This window comes from Ceratina calcarata, unplaced genomic scaffold (assembly GCF_001652005.2).
Source record: "Ceratina calcarata isolate Rehan_Ccalc_2016 unplaced genomic scaffold, ASM165200v1 scaffold493.2, whole genome shotgun sequence".
In the NCBI taxonomy this organism is placed as follows: Eukaryota; Metazoa; Arthropoda; class Insecta; order Hymenoptera; family Apidae; genus Ceratina; species Ceratina calcarata.
This window is the reverse complement of record NW_017173655.1, coordinates 335,387-351,454: the sequence shown is the minus strand read 5'-3', so window position 1 is coordinate 351,454 and position 16,068 is coordinate 335,387. Positions and strand designations below refer to the sequence as shown.

General features: G+C 37.2%; 5 protein-coding genes across 9 annotated transcripts in view; 3 read left to right on the top strand and 2 right to left on the bottom strand.

The window, feature by feature from the left end:
- LOC108628017 (retinoid-inducible serine carboxypeptidase) overlaps positions 1-13,182 on the top strand; it is a 43,809-nt gene extending 30,627 nt beyond the window's left edge. For 2 of the 4 annotated variants that reach the window (XM_026816167.1, XM_026816168.1), the window contains exons 5-13: positions 5,754-5,983; positions 6,418-6,648; positions 6,727-6,837; positions 6,903-7,131; positions 7,214-7,369; positions 7,439-7,516; positions 7,645-7,799; positions 7,859-7,962; positions 13,098-13,182. In XM_026816167.1, coding sequence (XP_026671968.1) covers positions 5,754-5,983; positions 6,418-6,648; positions 6,727-6,837; positions 6,903-7,131; positions 7,214-7,369; positions 7,439-7,516; positions 7,645-7,799; positions 7,859-7,915 — 1,247 coding nt within the window. In that variant the 3' untranslated portion in view covers positions 7,916-7,962; positions 13,098-13,182. Of the gene's footprint in view, positions 1-5,024; positions 5,105-5,753; positions 5,984-6,417; positions 6,649-6,726; positions 6,838-6,902; positions 7,132-7,213; positions 7,370-7,438; positions 7,517-7,644; positions 7,800-7,858; positions 7,963-9,186; positions 9,265-13,097 lie in introns of those variants that run through there. The other 2 variants (XM_026816165.1, XM_026816166.1) reach the window with 2 other exon arrangements.
- On the top strand, positions 9,820-10,774 carry LOC108628028 (fork head domain-containing protein FD2). Its single transcript, XM_018029665.2, has 2 exons — positions 9,820-10,406; positions 10,477-10,774. Exons 1-2 carry the CDS (start codon positions 9,837-9,839, stop codon positions 10,624-10,626), a joined length of 720 nt encoding a protein of 239 aa, XP_017885154.1. The 5' UTR covers positions 9,820-9,836; the 3' UTR covers positions 10,627-10,774.
- Positions 10,784-13,059, bottom strand: Gmd (GDP-mannose 4,6 dehydratase). Of its 2 annotated transcripts, XM_018029763.2 has the most exons (8): positions 12,974-13,059; positions 12,675-12,893; positions 12,291-12,533; positions 12,027-12,219; positions 11,729-11,961; positions 11,452-11,667; positions 11,285-11,353; positions 10,784-11,213 (listed from the first exon to the last, which is right to left on the bottom strand). In XM_018029763.2, exons 2-8 carry the CDS (start codon positions 12,726-12,728, stop codon positions 11,151-11,153), a joined length of 1,071 nt encoding a protein of 356 aa, XP_017885252.1. In that variant the 5' UTR covers positions 12,729-12,893; positions 12,974-13,059; the 3' UTR covers positions 10,784-11,150. The 2 variants fall into 2 exon arrangements, with proteins under 2 accessions (XP_017885252.1, XP_017885250.1); XM_018029761.2 differs by having other exon boundaries at positions 12,675-13,043.
- Positions 13,106-14,271, top strand: Prosbeta6 (proteasome beta6 subunit). The gene is made up of 4 exons (XM_018029764.2): positions 13,106-13,289; positions 13,447-13,636; positions 13,712-13,948; positions 14,015-14,271. The coding sequence occupies exons 1-4, from the start codon at positions 13,204-13,206 to the stop codon at positions 14,198-14,200; spliced, it is 699 nt and encodes a 232-aa protein (XP_017885253.1). The 5' UTR covers positions 13,106-13,203; the 3' UTR covers positions 14,201-14,271.
- A 229-nt stretch (positions 14,272-14,500) lies between these two features.
- mbf1 (multiprotein bridging factor 1) lies at positions 14,501-15,945 on the bottom strand. The gene is made up of 4 exons (XM_018029765.2): positions 15,579-15,945; positions 15,440-15,491; positions 15,050-15,210; positions 14,501-14,977 (listed from the first exon to the last, which is right to left on the bottom strand). The coding sequence occupies exons 1-4, from the start codon at positions 15,651-15,653 to the stop codon at positions 14,822-14,824; spliced, it is 444 nt and encodes a 147-aa protein (XP_017885254.1). The 5' UTR covers positions 15,654-15,945; the 3' UTR covers positions 14,501-14,821.
- Between the last annotated feature and the right edge of the window lie 123 nt (positions 15,946-16,068).

Genomic DNA, 16,068 nt, shown 5'->3' with positions numbered 1-16,068 from the left:
TAGTTATATTTGTCCAATTGCTTTGTCCGCGAATTTTTATAGCAAACATTGCTGTATAAAAATTATGTTTAATCAATTGGCGTCTGCAAATGTTAATCCGTCAAAGTAAAGAATTGCAAAAAAATATTGTATGCTTCATTTACAATGTGACAAAATACTTTGATAAAATCTAGATTTCAGATAACTAGAAAGTGAATCCATTGCAATCGGTTATATAATTGGTGCAACTCTCCGGGAATTGAATAGTTGAAAACGTGTTAGAAACTCCGCCGTGATGTTCGAGCGGTGATTTTAGATTTGCTCGAATACATAAGCGGCCACGTGAGCTGCACGTCGATCGGTATCGAACCTGCAACAGTTTTCACTTTGTCTTTCGACTATTCCATTGTTTCAAAACAGCAAATACGTCCTAAACGCTTTTAAAAAATAATATTCAAGATAAGACGTTTCTTTTTATCTCTTAAAAAAAAATAACAGAATATTCACATGAATCGTTAGAATTTCGTGAAAACATATTTTATGATAAATTCGAAGAATTTCTAAGACAAAGTATTAAACAAAATTAAAAAAAAGGCAATTATATTTGATTGTCGGAAACGGCGGTGCTGCACGGAACAAAGAGATTCTCTCTGGTGTTACGTAAAGTGGAGTAATATTTGGAAAGTAACGGGTACATTAGCATAAAGCTGGTACTTAATTGAACGTCGCACCGGCCTTCGCGTAGAGACTGATAACAGGGAATCAATTAGATATCGATGCCGGCTGTGCAATTAGAAAGATCGATCGGAACCTTGGACGTTCCGTTTGGATGAGTTCGGGTAATAAAGATAATAGGAAATAATAGCTAGGCAGGATGTAACGATTGGAGATAAAAAGGATCCAAGCGATAGTGAGAAGTTTAAACGTCAATACGAATTAAGGTCGTAGTCAACCATACAAAATGATTTCATAAAGAACACGCTGCGAATCTTTATGGAAAAAAATTCTATGCTTGCCAATTAAATTGCGAATCCGCGTCTCATTTTATAAGTGAATTTACGACATGGATGCTTCGGTATGACTCGTTTCACCAAGTAGCACTTGTCAAAACGTAATCAATCAACAACAGGCGGATAATTTTAAGTGAAATTTCTTCTTGACTCGTTGTAACATGATTCTAAAATTGTCCAAACTTTCACGATAGTGCAGATTGCGTAAGGCCGTCAACTTTTTTGTTCGACGTAGACAAAATTGAAAGAAGGCTTGCGCAATGATAATTACTTTCAATTTGGAAGTATATCCACGACTGTTATTTGCATAACGTCCGGTTTCTGTCCTCAACCGTTTTGCTGTCGAAAACAATCACTTGTCATGAAAACTCGAATCGATATTCGTACAGAGTATCATTTGCACATTTAACATTCGATAAGGTGAAGTAGAAAAATAAATAGAACGGCTTATCAAGAAATTTATAAGTTTCAAGGAACTGCAAATTTTCCTTGAAATAATGTACCGCAGTAAAAAGTAATAGGTCAGTAATTTCCTGAATAGGAAAACATACAAGTCATTTTTTCGTTCTCATTTTCCACTCCAGTTTCGTCGTCCGAACTTTCCGTAGATTTTTATATAACATTTAATCGTGTAATCGAGTCATGTTCGTCTTAAAATTTACACGGGCCGACGGTTTTTTCCTGGCCAGGCAATTATGTCGGACGTTTGTACGAAAACCCTGTGCCGGGTACGTGACGAATCGTTTACGCGCTTTTACGCATGCCAATCGCTCGCATAATCTACAATTACTAGGTAACGCGTGAATCCGAAGATCGACATTGTTTCGGAAACTAGGAAATCCTTTCTCTCGTTCTTAATTCTGTCCGTCTTCTCCGCCTCTCCTCCTTCGTTTTCACGTCTCTCTCCGTAATCCGTTCGAAGTGTCGTTTCAATTCTGTTAAATTACCGACGACGTTAATTGAAAATGAAAGAAGCTTCGTTTCAACAAAATTTTATCTCTACAACTATGACCCCTGGGATATTGAGAAACACATTTTTCTCTTAATGGTCCCTCAACAACGGATGCCCGAACGATGACGCTGTCACTTTCTCCGTTGTAACTATTTTTCACTTTCAACGTGCGTACGAGTGATAGAACATTTCTCCGCCTCGTTAACTACCGATCTATTCGAATTTGTCCACGGCAATGGTCTCGCGCTACCAAGTCAGATCACAATTTATTTTATCGAGGCGTTCGATAATAAGAACATTCATTAATAAATTGTCATCTACTTTTTTAAAAATTAATATCCCACTTGCTACTTCGTGTCAATATAAAAATTGCTGTACCACTGCAATTGTGAAAATTGCAATCTCATTTAAATTCGAGTATTGCTGTAAAAAACGTGTACAGGATTTCACTGTTTTATTAAAGGTAATTGAGACGTGACTTTGACCAGAAGTAATTCAAGTCCATTATTCATTTCGATTTTCTTTATGAACGAAAAAGAAAATGAGCAGCGTCGTTGATTTATCACGAAATTCCATGGAATTGTCAACGAAATGATTAGTCGTAGGCTGATATTCAAAGTCGTTGCTTATTCTTAAGATCGTCTTAAGCATTTGCTATCCCTGTCTATCCCATATTTCCAGTTTCTATCTTGTACAGGAAATAGGGACTTAAGCAAATGCTCTTATGGCGATCTTAAATATGAATACCTCGGTTTATCTTCGTCCTTGTCAACCGCGGTCATTGGATTGAAACATGTCTTTTTTCCTTATCTGAATAATTCACTGTGCACAATAATTAGTAATATTTTTGTCCTACAATCTAAATTATTGAAGCCCGAATAATTAGTATTCCGCAGCGCTTTTCCGGTAAGATAAAACTAAGGCGAGTGATTGGACTTCAAAACTAGATGTACATTTCAGGTTCGCGCGATTTGTATAATAATCACTCTTATGCTGATGTTCACCCACGCGATTGGTCAGCTGTTTGCATTCAATTAAAACCCAACTACGTAAAACGCAGACGTAACTTGTATTTTATGCTCGATGTTATTTTATATTCGATGTTACATTATGTAGTCCGTCAGTGACTGTAAATCATTTTATCATAGAATGCACTTAGTTTTGTAACGACGGTCAAACTTGCGTTTGAGTGTATCGCAAGTACTCCGTCAAATTTTGATATTTACACGACACCTAATGATGGAATGTAAGGAAGCCTGGCGCACGTAGATCGACGTTTTACAATTACAATACCGACGACGCGTGTAACACGTTACACAATCTTCTTACGAAGTCATGAAGCCGCGCCGTTGTTGGAGTCTCATTGTCAGTCACGAACATCCTTCGTCGCATCGTTTCGGAATGCGATCCTTCCTTCCTATTTCGACAACTCGACTTTCTTCAAGGATTTACCCTGATCTCCCATTCGTCTTTGTCAAACAGTAGCTCAAAGTGAAAAGCACGTTTTGCATTTTTTTGCACAATTCTAGAATCCTTTCTCAATTATCGTATTAAATCTTTTGTTTATATTATTATATATTTAGTTTTATAGTTTTATATTATATCATTATACCAATTATTGAATCATTGTATTAATTCTCATTATAAACGATCTACTGATTGAACTTACTATTGATAACTTAGATAAATAATCAGTGAATCAGTTTTAAGGTGGAATTTCAAAAATCCTGGAGAAAGGAGAGAAAATTTGGTAAATAAGAATGTTTGACGGGCAGTGAATCATCCTGATCGTTGCATCAATGGATTTCGTGTCTAGGTCCACATTCCGGAGCGTTGGCACAGAAACCAGCCGGTGCCTGTTTTCCATACATTTCCGAACCGTGTATGATTACATCAATGCCGAGATCGGACGGGTTCTTCTGGTTTCTTAATTTTCAGAATCTACCGCAAACTTGACCTCCGCTCGGTTTCACGCAGATTATTTATACAGATGTAGAACCCGAATCCGACCGATCACGATCATCGATCATTACCTTCGTCGTCAATTTGTCGCTTTAATTAACAAGCAGAAATATGATTTACAAGATTTTTATCGAACATAATTTTAACCCTTCGTGATTAATATGTAGTTCAAAGATTCTAAATTCCTACCAATTAAACAATTATTATTACAAAATGTACTGAAAATATCGAAAAATAAAGTCAAACACTGTTTTTGTATGCGGCATAATTTAAGGATGTATTGACTATACAGTCAATCCCAAAAGTTTATGTGCCTTAGAAAAACGCATTTCCTATAATTAAAAAGAAATCAGACGTCGGAAGAATAATGCTAACAATAAATAGCTACGTGCTAAAAAGTATNAATAAAAGTTGTAGGTGATACTATTACCTACGAAAAATTTAAAATCACTATAATTTTAGATTTTTAATCGTAATAGGAATCTATAATAACAAATTCAACATGCTATCATTGTTTAAGTATATACCTAAGCCTGCTGGTTATTTCGAATTATATTAAGAAGAATGCGAGAGTGTAATTAACTATCTCAACTATTGAGTCGAGATGTTGAATAAAAATTAAGCGGCTTACAAGAACCGTTTGGGGGCAGTGTTAAATATCGGTAAAACCAGTTAGACGACGTACTGTATAACTGTATTTTGCATTTCATTTGTGAAAGCGACACTCGTTTCTATTTCTTTTTTTTTCAATATCTTTGAATACACATGTACGGAAACCCTGAAAGCTAGACTGTAACGGGTTTGTAATTCGGTAATCGAGTATAACGGGAAACAAAGTGTGTAACGATGTCCAGGACGCAGTATTTATACTCGTCTAACATGCTGATGAGCCCAGTGACAAGACCATGCGAGGGGTAACAAGCAATTATTAGTAAAGCCACTCGAGCGTACGGGATTAACAAGAAATCGATAATAATCGCGATTGCGGCAACCGATTGTCGGCAGACCGATTGGCACACAATTAGGAAACCTCGAGTGGAGGTTTAATCAGCCCTCCCATATCTAGTCAAACTGCTGATAATGATGGCAGATAAGAGGAGATCGACGCTTTGAATGTTTAGTGTTCCATTGACTCCAACTCGAGCAACAATGGGGCGGTTAACTCTGTTCTTACTGACACTTTGCTTTAGCTCAATCCTTGGTATGTACTAAAGAAATCTATTTTCATAAAAAAATTAAACTCGATCGTGTTACCAATTAAAATCGTTACAGCTTGAGTAAGAGATTTTATTTTTAAGAGTTAAGAGATTTTAAGACGAACTTCTACAAATAACTATGCGAAAGGCATGTATTTTCAACTCGTGAACTTTTCATACCCTTGTTTGTTCTGTCGTATTCTAAAACTCAGCAAATATGCGTAAGCATCCGACTTATGAGTCAGTAGAGCTACCCGTCTTCGTGCCACTAACTCCACACCCAGTGATCATTACACTGAGGAAGGAATCTCTCACAGTGAAATTCTCTTCGCTAATAATAATCGGAATCTCTTTTATCACTACTGTTAATTTATTTTAACATGAGACGCGATGACCGAGAATATTTGTAGACGGCAAACTTTATTTTCTCCATTAAAATATGTTTATATAGAAATAATAATTAGACTGCGGATTTATAGGAGAGAATGTAACATAAAAAATAATAGTCATCATTATTTTGGAAAGGATTTCGATTTCCTTTCTTAGACTGACGTCAAGAATGTACTTTGCATAAACATCCGCAGTCTAATAACGATTATGACACGATTGAATACTCAGAATGATTTCTGAGCAAACACCGTTTTCACTCTTCAGCGAAAAAAGGATTCGGTCCCGGCGAACAGGAATGGGGATTCGTGAAAGTGGGCCCCAATTCGCATATGTTCTGGTGGCTTTATTATACAACCGCGAACGTATCTTCTTACTTTGAAAAGCCGCTGGTCATCTGGCTGCAGGGAGGACCTGGCGCTTCCTCCACTTCCTACGGAAACTTCGAGGAAATCGGCCCGTTGGACGCTGACTTGAAACCCAGAGACTACACGTGGGTACGAAACAGATTAATTAAACACAGTTTCACAGTCACAGATTTTTATGATTAAATTAGAGTATCAATGCGCTCAATTATATTTTTATTATATATAATATCTTCGTATGAAATATATCTAAAAACAATTGAAACAAAAGAATATGCAAAAGTTTTTCGAATACTTTGCATTCCGGATGAAATATACAAAAATATTAAAACTGATGACAACCGGTTTTTGCTCAAAGCCTCTAATCGATCTTCCTCGTGTACGTATCTATCATACAGTTTTACAAGATTACACGTGTCTTATCATGTTTCTCGTAAACGAGGCGATATCATCGAAGATAGATGCGCCTGCGGTTCTTAATCTGCAGAATTAATTTCTCCAGTTTTACATACTTTTTTCTCCTGAATCTTAAAATTCAGTATGAAGCATAAATAAAATATTTCAAGGTGAAAGACTACAATGTCCTGTTCATCGATAACCCCGTCGGAACGGGCTTCAGTTATACCACTTCCCCGAGTGGATACGCGACGACGAACAAGAAGATCGCGGAAGATCTTTTAGAGTGTATCAGAAGTTTCCTGAAAGAACTGCCAGGCTTTGCTAATGTGCCTACGTACATCACGACCGAGTCTTATGGAGGGAAAATGGGAGCCGAGTTTGCTCTTGTTTGGTACAAGGTAATTTATTTTAATTTTTATAACGATTAATAACAAGAGGCGATTCGTTTGATTGATACTTGGTTTCTTTAATATTAGGCGCAACAAGAAGGGAGCATTAAGAGTAAATTGAAGGGTGTCGCCCTCGGGGACGCTTGGATCTCCCCTGTTGACTCTGTAATGACTTGGGCGCCCTTCTTACTGGAAACGGTACGACGAGCAGCTATGTTTTTACAGCGTAACGATATACCAAGAAAAATATTTTTTTATTTCAGGGCATGGTAGACACCGATGGCTTCGAGAAAATCGACCAATCGGCGAAGGAAACGAAATCGTTGGTAGACGCTGGGAAGTGGAATTTAGCCACCAGTATGTGGAGCAGAACCGAATCGGTGATTCTTCGAGTCACCAAAAATATTGATTTCTATAATATACTGACGAAAGTGGGATCCTATTCCCGAGACTATTCAGAGAAACTTGCAGCAGAACCCACGTTTTCACGTGGTAAACATTTATTTCGAATAAAATAAGAACATTTCTGTTTTTTTTTATGTTACAATTAATATATTTTATTGAAATATTTCAGTATATTCTGCCTACAGCGACGCTTCTTTGGCATCTCTGATGAACGGACGCGTGAAGGAAGCTCTTGGAATACCAAAATCTGTGCAACATGGTGCTCAATCTGACATGGTATTCAGTAAATTGCAAGGAGACTTCATGAAACCTGTTATTAATATAGGTATTGCTCGAAGTGAAAGATACACGATATTTATTTGAATAATTTTATTGATTTTTCAATATTTTTTAGTGGAGAGTTTGTTGAACGAAACGGGCCTGAAAGTCGCGGTAATCAGCGGTCATATGGACCTCATCGTGGACACGCCAGGTACGTACACATTGAAAATAAAATTTATTCACCTAACAAGATTTTTACAGAAAAAACAATTTCCGAAAAGTGCAGTTAAATTATACGGTACTTACCCAATTTTGCAATCCTATAATTTATGTTCGCAGGCACTCTTCGTTGGGTTGAGAAGATGAAGTGGAAGGACGCCGTTTCCTGGCACAAAAAGGACAGGATTCCATTACTGGCGAACAGTATTATCGAAGGCTACGCGAAGTCCTACGGGAACTTCTCAATGTATTGGGTCAACAGAGCTGGACACATGGTAAGTGAAAAGGACTTTTCCATAACGATTTTATTTGTTAATTAATGACAATTCTGCAGGTACCAAAGGACAATCCGGCCGCGATGGCACAGATATTGAAAGAAATTACTAAGTAACAAATTCGAAAATGTATTCTTGACTACATTCTAAGCATCTTAAACAGGTAACTCCAATCTCCTTTGCCAATAATAAGACCTTTTGATTATCATATCTTGTTGTTTTCTCGCACTGATATTTTCATTCCTACTTCGCAAGGTACAAACCGAATCTAACGTTCTAAATATACTTCGACTTTTAAACATCATATTCTCGGAATTTTCGATTTTCTGATTTTTGCCAATTCCAAGATTGGATAGTTTTTTACGCATTCAGATCGGGCAACCGCAAAAGTCGTTCCTCTTCATCGGTGAAAATCGCAAGCGGTCTTGTTTGCGGCTCGTCCCGTTTTACTGCCTCGTATCTAAACAATCGTACCTTATTGACAAAATTGCCGGACGGCTGCAGATTCGGATTGTTGCTTCTGCGACGTTTTACGACTGTGGGAAAATTCACATAGCGCAGGAACCTTCAGTAAACCTTGGGGCGCAGCGGGCGGATCGCAAAAAAATAAACGAACCCTCGAATTCTCTTAGAATTAGTAATAGGATCTATTAGATATACCGCACGTCTAATTAACCATAGATGTCAATTTTTAATTACTGCTTATTACAATTTTAATACTATTAATATTACATTTTATTATTATTACAATTTTTAATAACCATTCAGTAAGCTTGATTGTGAATCAAAAATGAAGTTACTGACACGCGAGTTGGAAATTATTTTTACCACGTGTTCCACAGTCTCCGTGAATGTTTTTCTTACTGAATGATTTAAGAAAGAGGGATTAGCGGCGAAGACAATTCTGGGTGTTTTTTAAAGAACATTCCGAGGTACTCGCAGCTAATCCGGCAGTTCCTTCCGCCGTCAGTTCTACGGTGATTTGTTTCTTAATATTTCAAGACGGAACTCGAAGGACGGTACCAGAAACGGCGAACAAACAAATAACGTTTCCTACCCTCGATCTCTTCATCTTCAGAAGCTGCGGCTCCTTTCATTCCAAAACATGATTAATAGAAACAGTTTCCAGTTTTTGACTGTACACAGTTTTTAAACAAATTTTATGCACTTGCATGCGGTTTGATCTAGTAATTAATTTAAGGAAAGAATATTTATTTTTACCCAAGGGAAACATCAGTCGTAAATATATAGAATTTTATTTAGCAATTAATTTAAGAAGGGGACGTTTGTTTTTACCCAAGGGAAATGTAATATTAAATTAGCTGGGGCAAACAGTGTGATTAATTCCTAATCGAAAATAATATAAATTGCGATTCGCATTTCTAAGTCAAAGTCAGGCCGCCAGAACTCCGAGAGAGGGTGGCTAGGCAAAGAGGAGAAGACAAGAACGGTTCCGAGAAGCGGTACGGTTTCGGTATAATTACCGCAACTTTGTTTACGTATCGGCTCGTTTACTGCCGGCGTGGGTGTTGGGACAGCATATGTGTAAACAGCAATAAAACACGGGTCCTGGATAGGTAACCCACGCCTCCCTCGCGCTCGGAAGTTGAACGCGCGAACGACGTTTCTCCGGGAAGCCAGCAATGGGCGGAGCTGGGCCATCCTCTGGTTCGCCGTGTCAAATTAAACACCCTTCGTTAGAGAATTAGTCTAACAAACCGCGAATCGCAGTCAGCTCCCAGACGCCTAGAGTTCAAGGCGGTTCCGTGCCTCTCAATGAACTGCATATTACAATTTTATATGCACTGCAAAATCAGTTATATAAAATATAACATAAAGTTATTTAAGTGATTGTTCATTTAAATGAATAATAAAATTGTGAAGTGAGAAAACAAGAAAATTGTTAGTGATTTATTCGGATAATGTTGAGGACCGATCCTGGCAAAGAGAAGAAGAATATGAAGTTATTTCAAATTATTGATCATCCAAATAAATCCGCAGAGATCTAATAGTCCCAATAGGAAAGATAATTTATCAATGGAGCCTAATAACTGTCAAAGTCATTCCTGTACAATGTCCAAAGTCTATGCTTACGATCTCCATAGAAGTTACGAATTTTGGAGCACAGATGAGATGATCCCCACTATGTGCCCTCTGCCAAGTCACTACACAGTGGTACCAGAGCAGAACTTGCCTTTGAACCTCCAATGGGACCTCCCGCTGATTAGATACAAGCCTCAACCGCGTTACGAGAAACCACCGTACTCTTACATCGCTTTAATAGCCATGGCTATTAATTCTTCGCCTAAGCAGAGGCTCACCCTCTCCGGCATCTACAGATTCATTATGGATAAATTCCCTTATTATCGGGAGAACAGACAGGGGTGGCAAAATAGTATAAGACACAATTTGAGTCTGAACGATTGCTTCGTCAAGGTGCCGAGAGATAAAGTGATCGGCAGTGATAACGAGGAAGATCAGGCTGGTAAAGGAAGCTATTGGACTTTGGATGCTTCGGCCAATGAAATGTTTGAGCATGGAAATTATAGGAGACGAAGAATGAGAAGGCATCGGCAGGAGAAACAGGAGCAAGATAGGACAGTCTCGGTATCTTCTTGTTTCTATCGAAGAGAAGACGTGTGTTAGGACGATTTAACTTTATTCTATGTTACTCTAGGTTTCATCCGAGGTCTCGTCAAAATCGACCGAGACGAAAGACACCGAAGAGAACGTGAAATACATCGGAAGTCAAGGGCATTGCTTGAAATCGATGATGTTCACGATTGAGAATATCCTACGAAAATCATCTACTGAATCTTCTATTTAACTGTTTTAGTGTGAACTGAAATATATAAAAGATCACGTTATTGAAAATAATTCGTTCCAGTGCAAATGAATACTGTTTGTTTATTATAAAAATGTTCTCGTGATAGATTTTAATTATACATTCGATATTCCATATAAAGTCCTATTTAATTATTTGATTAACCTAATGTATAATACATTATATACAAAATTATAGATTGAGGAAGACATCGGTTGTAAAAATTATTCTTATAATCTTGTGCCGTCAGGCTTAGGCTTATAACATGTGAACTGATAACATTTAGTGTCAACATTAGATATTAGTCATTCCTCTAATAGATATACATGTTACGCCATATCAGATGTTAAAGAAAAATGGTTTCTCATTAACACCACAAGTAGCGTGAGGCTTACAATAGAGTTGGCCCAAACCTGAGTCAAGGATATAAAAAAATGAATAAATATTTGTTTAAACATTACCGTCTCACAGAGACATAGAATGTATTTTGGAAATGCAATGGTTCGTGATAGATATGAAATGTGATCTTAAGCATTAGGATTTTTCCTCATTAATTCCAAATCGGAGTCCATCATATCTTTCACCAGATCCTGAAACGATGTCTTTTGTTATTTTAAGTTAATAATAGGGGAATCATTCAATAAAAGATTTTTATATGTACCTCGAAACTAACAGTAGGTTTCCAACCAAATTTTTCCCTTGCCTTGGTCGCATCACCCAAGAGTACATCCTATAAAGAGAAATAAAAATATTTAACACCTACATATATATATAAGATGAAAGAAATAAAAACATCAAACATCATCTGTTAAAAAAATCGATACTTACTACTTCCGTTGGGCGAAAGTATTTCGAATTTACTTTAACTAACAGTTGTCCTGTTTCTGCATCTTGCCCTATCTCATTCACACCTTCGCCTGTCCATTTAATAGTACGACCCACGTATCGGAATGCCGCTTCCACAAAATCACGAACGCTGTGCGTCTCTCCTGTTGCTATAACGTAATCATCCGGAGTTGGTTGTTGCAGCATCAGCCACATAGCCTGTTTATACATCGCAAGGCTATCAATATGCTTCCAGATGCACGAGAAACGAATCTTTTACCTCGACGTAATCCTTCGCATGTCCCCAATCTCGCTTAGCATCCAAGTTTCCTAGTTCAAGCACATCTTGCAAGTCTAAATGTATCTTTGCTATCGATCTGGTCACTTTTCTCGTAACAAAATTCTCTCCTCTGCGAGGACTCTCGTGATTAAACAATATACCATTACAGGCAAACATATTGTACGCTTCTCTGTAGTTCACGACAATCCAGAAACTGTACAATTTAGCACAGGCTGAAATTTGAATAAATTAATATCATTTGAAGACTCATGAGCTCGATTAAAAATGATCTAATCACCGTAAGGAGAACGGGGATAAAATGGTGTTTTCTCGTTTTGAGGCACTTGAGTTACTCTCCCGTAGAGTTCGGACGTAGATGCATGGTAAAATTTCACAGACTTTTCGAGGCCACACGTACGTATCGCGTCCAACAATCTGACTGTTCCAACTGCATCCACTTCCGCAGTATATTCGCTTACCTCGAAACTCACCTGTGAAAAAGCAATGCATAAGGAAATATGCAAATATCGATTGGCTTAGAATCGCACAAAACTCTGCATACCATCACATGACTTTGGGCAGCGAGATTATAAATTTCCGTCGGTTGTACAGAACTGATTACTTTAATTAAACTACTGGAATCCGTCATATCGCCGTAATGCAATTTCATTTTGCCCTGACGATGACATTTTGGGTCTGCATAAAGGTGTTGAATTCGAGCTGTGTTAAAAGAGCTAGCTCGCCTAATTATCCCATGTACATCATATCCTTTCTCTAATAAAAATTCTGCTAAATAGGAACCATCCTAGAAATGAATAATACAAATATTATATTACGATGTCACGATTTGCACAGTTTGTACTAGGAATCAGTAGATGACATAAAATATCTCTCCCTTTAGAGAACAAAATACACAAATAAACAAAGTGATAATTGTCAAACTTACTTGTCCGGTAATACCCGTAATTAAAGCGACTCGTCTCTCGTCCCCAGATGCCATTTCGATTTACCTTTCGAAAATCGTCTTGCTTCTTTCGAATCTCGTTGAAACCTGCCAACTGGCTTCAATCAACGTTATCAGTGCTGATAAGACACAACGCCGAGAACTCATTCGTGTGTAACACATTCAACTGACATAAAAACCCAATATGATTTTGAACTCATTCTAAGCACAAAATAAACGAGATAAGAATAATTAACATTCCATTTTAGACTCGGTCCGGCCTGAATCAATAGTCCACTCACAATTAACAATTATTTACTTTCATACGCATATTCGGAACACTCGACTTCACAGATTTTTGAGAGTGGGAGAGATGACAAACTGGCTGATCGATCGTTCGTGTAAAGATCGTGTATGTATGTTTAGGTTGGTTTAGGTGAATGAGGGAAGCGCTTTTACTGCACCGCAAAGTGTATTGTCATTCGGTTTGAGAAGTGTTCGAGATCGGTTTTTTGAATAATTATTAGACGAAATGGCTCTCCTGGGAAGATCATTGCCCGATTACGAGACGGAGACTGCGAAAATGAAAAGTTTCAGCCCATACGCCGATAACGGAGGGTAGGTTTCAAACGATAACCTAAAATCATTTTAATGTTCAACTCACACAAATTCAAATATATTTACACTATCGTAAATATATTATTTTACGTTTACACTATAACGATTTCCAATTGTATGCAGTCTTACAAGTTCATTTTTACTATTGTCATTACAGGAGTGTCATTGCTCTCGCCGGAGATGATTTTTGTGTACTGGCAGCAGACACTCGCCTGAGTGCAGGCTTTTCTATTTACACGCGTGAACAGCAGAAATTATTTCCTCTATCAAACAAAACTGTTCTGGGATGTTCAGGTTGCTGGTGTGACACGCTTACCTTGACCAGATTATTGACTGCTAGAATGCAGGTAAGATTGTTCTAAAAACGTTTATAAAGTTCCATTCAATAGAAAAATATAACAACCTCCTTGTGCTTGCAACAGATGTATGAGCATGAGCATCAGAAAGAAATGCCAACACCAGCAATCGCACAAATGTTGTCAACAATGCTTTATTATAAACGTTTCTTCCCTTATTATGTCAGTAATATTGTCGGTGGATTAGATGAAGAGGGCAAGGGATGTGTATACAGTTATGATCCGATTGGTCATTGTGAAGTAACAAAATACAGAGCAGCTGGTTCTTCTGGTGCCTTGTTGCAGCCTCTTCTTGATAATCAGGTATTAAAGTTCGTTGGAGAATGATATGTAATTATATCATAGCTGATAGAACATAATTTGGTTTAGATCGGATTAAAAAATCAAGAAAATGTTGAGCCTACTTCTTTGACACGAGAAAGAGCTGTAGCAATTATAAAGGATGTGTTTACATCGGCAGCGGAGAGGGATATTTACACTGGTGACTCAATAACTATTAAAGTCATAACAGCAGACGGTATAGAGGATTCTACTTTTGGCTTGAGGAAAGATTAATGATAAAAGGAAAGGATTAAAAATGTATTTTCATTTCTCTGTATGAATAAAGTTTACACTAAACAGTATAATTTATTTTTATTTAATAACTTTTCTTATTTTTATATACAACTACTGTGATTCATATTATTATACATCACAATGAATGATGTATATGTGTGTGTATAAATGCTATCAAACTATTCATTATGCATACACATATAGACCTGTTTACCTCTATTTGCATTAATACTACTTTATTTACCCTACATTAACCGAATTTTTTTTTAGAAAAGAAAAAGAAAAAAAGAAAATCCACAATTATATATCACAATAATAATTTCCAGTTACGCAATAGTACATATAAATAATCGAGTGCTTTGCACCTTGACAGAGACTGAACACAAGTTTTATCAAAATTAAATAGAAACGTGCTTCTTGTATTTTATACATAAACGCATACTATAACAACCTATTGTATGATGTACAGTAATATATATTTAATAAAATAACATATTTTTATTGTAAAGTAACCAAAAGGGTAAAAAGGGTGGGAGGTTCTTGGCCCTAAAGTCGTTTCTTGCAATTCTGTTTAGGGAACAATATATAAAGGTAAGAAGTGGAGAATCTTCTGGCCGAGGTTCACTTTTTATTTCCTGGCATCGATAAAGGTTTCCCACGATCTTTACCGCGCAATTTTATCCCCAACACTCGCTCGATTTTTCCGATCACCATTTGATTTGGAATTCCTCTACCTGCTTCGTAATCGTTGATGACTTGTGCTTTTTCATTTACTTTCTATATAATGATAGAATGTACTTAGATATTGTAGATATGAGCTCTTTCATAGTTCAGATAATAATTACGTACTGTCGCAAGGTCTTTCTGAGATAATCCTTTACTTTGCCTGCCTTGTTGAATTAATTTGCCAAGATCAAGTGGGATTTTGTCATGTTTCAGTTCTTCCGTTTCCCTGTCTAATTTAGCTGTATTTTTAGTTGCCACATGTTGTTTGTTTGTACCTCCACCCCCTACGTAATAAAAAGTAATATAACATTTTTATAATTTTCATACCTACAAAAATATTTAATATCAATTTATTTGAATATAGAAGATAACAGTATGTATGATCATGCTGGCTCATATTACATCACGTTATTGTCGAAACACATGCGTTACGTTTGTCAGTGAAAAATTTTTACGAAACAAGAATGAAACATCAATAAAATAGATCGAGGAACTTCGGCGGTGTTTACGTACATTTCGCTTGTGTTTCGATCGCAAATCCTTGACGACGTGCCGCATTAACCGCCTGTAAATAAACACAATTACACAACAGTGGTAGCTGCGAGGACAATCACAGACAGAATAAGTGGAAATACTTGTCCACTTATGTTACCTGTTCAGATTTAAGTACGGAGGCTTTTGGGGGACGCTTTCGCAGAGTTATAGGAGCGGTATCCCAGTCTGACATATCGGAAAAAATTAAATACGCCGACACGGGAATTAAAAATTGTATTTATCAACGTCGCACTTTTAATATGCAGTAACTATGTACCAATGACTACTGTCCCGCTGTCGTACTTGCTGTACTTGCGCTGCTACGAATCTTCCAGTAACTTCGCACCACGTTCCAAAATGCACTACTTAACGTACGGCCTGATATACGGCCCCAGAATCGACCAACGCGTTAAACAGTGAAACTGTCCAGCTTTTCCCGCAAATTATTTCAACTATTCGTTAACGATTCTGTCATTCATCGTCTGCAATCTCATCCTTATAAAATATTGTAAGATTGTGAAATGTTAACAGCTGCGGTGATTTTTGTCGCCAATGCAGATGCGTCTTTTCCGCGTAGATACAATTAATTTTCCATTTGTATTTGCGAA

Coding starts and splice junctions, on each gene's coding strand:
- LOC108628028 (XM_018029665.2), top strand. CDS start 9,837: ATGGAGCCTAATAACTGTCAAAGTCATTCCTGTACAATGTCCAAAGTC. Junction 10,407..10,476: donor AGCAAGATAGGACAGTCTCG/GTATCTTCTTGT, acceptor ATGTTACTCTAG/GTTTCATCCGAGGTCTCGTC.
- Gmd (XM_018029763.2), bottom strand. CDS start 12,728: ATGGCATCTGGGGACGAGAGACGAGTCGCTTTAATTACGGGTATTACC. Junction 12,220..12,290: donor CTGCCCAAAGTCATGTGATG/GTATGCAGAGTT, acceptor GCTTTTTCACAG/GTGAGTTTCGAGGTAAGCGA. Junction 11,354..11,451: donor ACTTTCGCCCAACGGAAGTA/GTAAGTATCGAT, acceptor TTCTCTTTATAG/GATGTACTCTTGGGTGATGC.
- Prosbeta6 (XM_018029764.2), top strand. CDS start 13,204: ATGGCTCTCCTGGGAAGATCATTGCCCGATTACGAGACGGAGACTGCG. Junction 13,290..13,446: donor CCATACGCCGATAACGGAGG/GTAGGTTTCAAA, acceptor TTGTCATTACAG/GAGTGTCATTGCTCTCGCCG. Junction 13,637..13,711: donor TATTGACTGCTAGAATGCAG/GTAAGATTGTTC, acceptor TGCTTGCAACAG/ATGTATGAGCATGAGCATCA.
- mbf1 (XM_018029765.2), bottom strand. CDS start 15,653: ATGTCAGACTGGGATACCGCTCCTATAACTCTGCGAAAGCGTCCCCCA. Junction 15,492..15,578: donor CCGTACTTAAATCTGAACAG/GTAACATAAGTG, acceptor GTTTATTTACAG/GCGGTTAATGCGGCACGTCG. Junction 14,978..15,049: donor CTCAGAAAGACCTTGCGACA/GTACGTAATTAT, acceptor ATCATTATATAG/AAAGTAAATGAAAAAGCACA.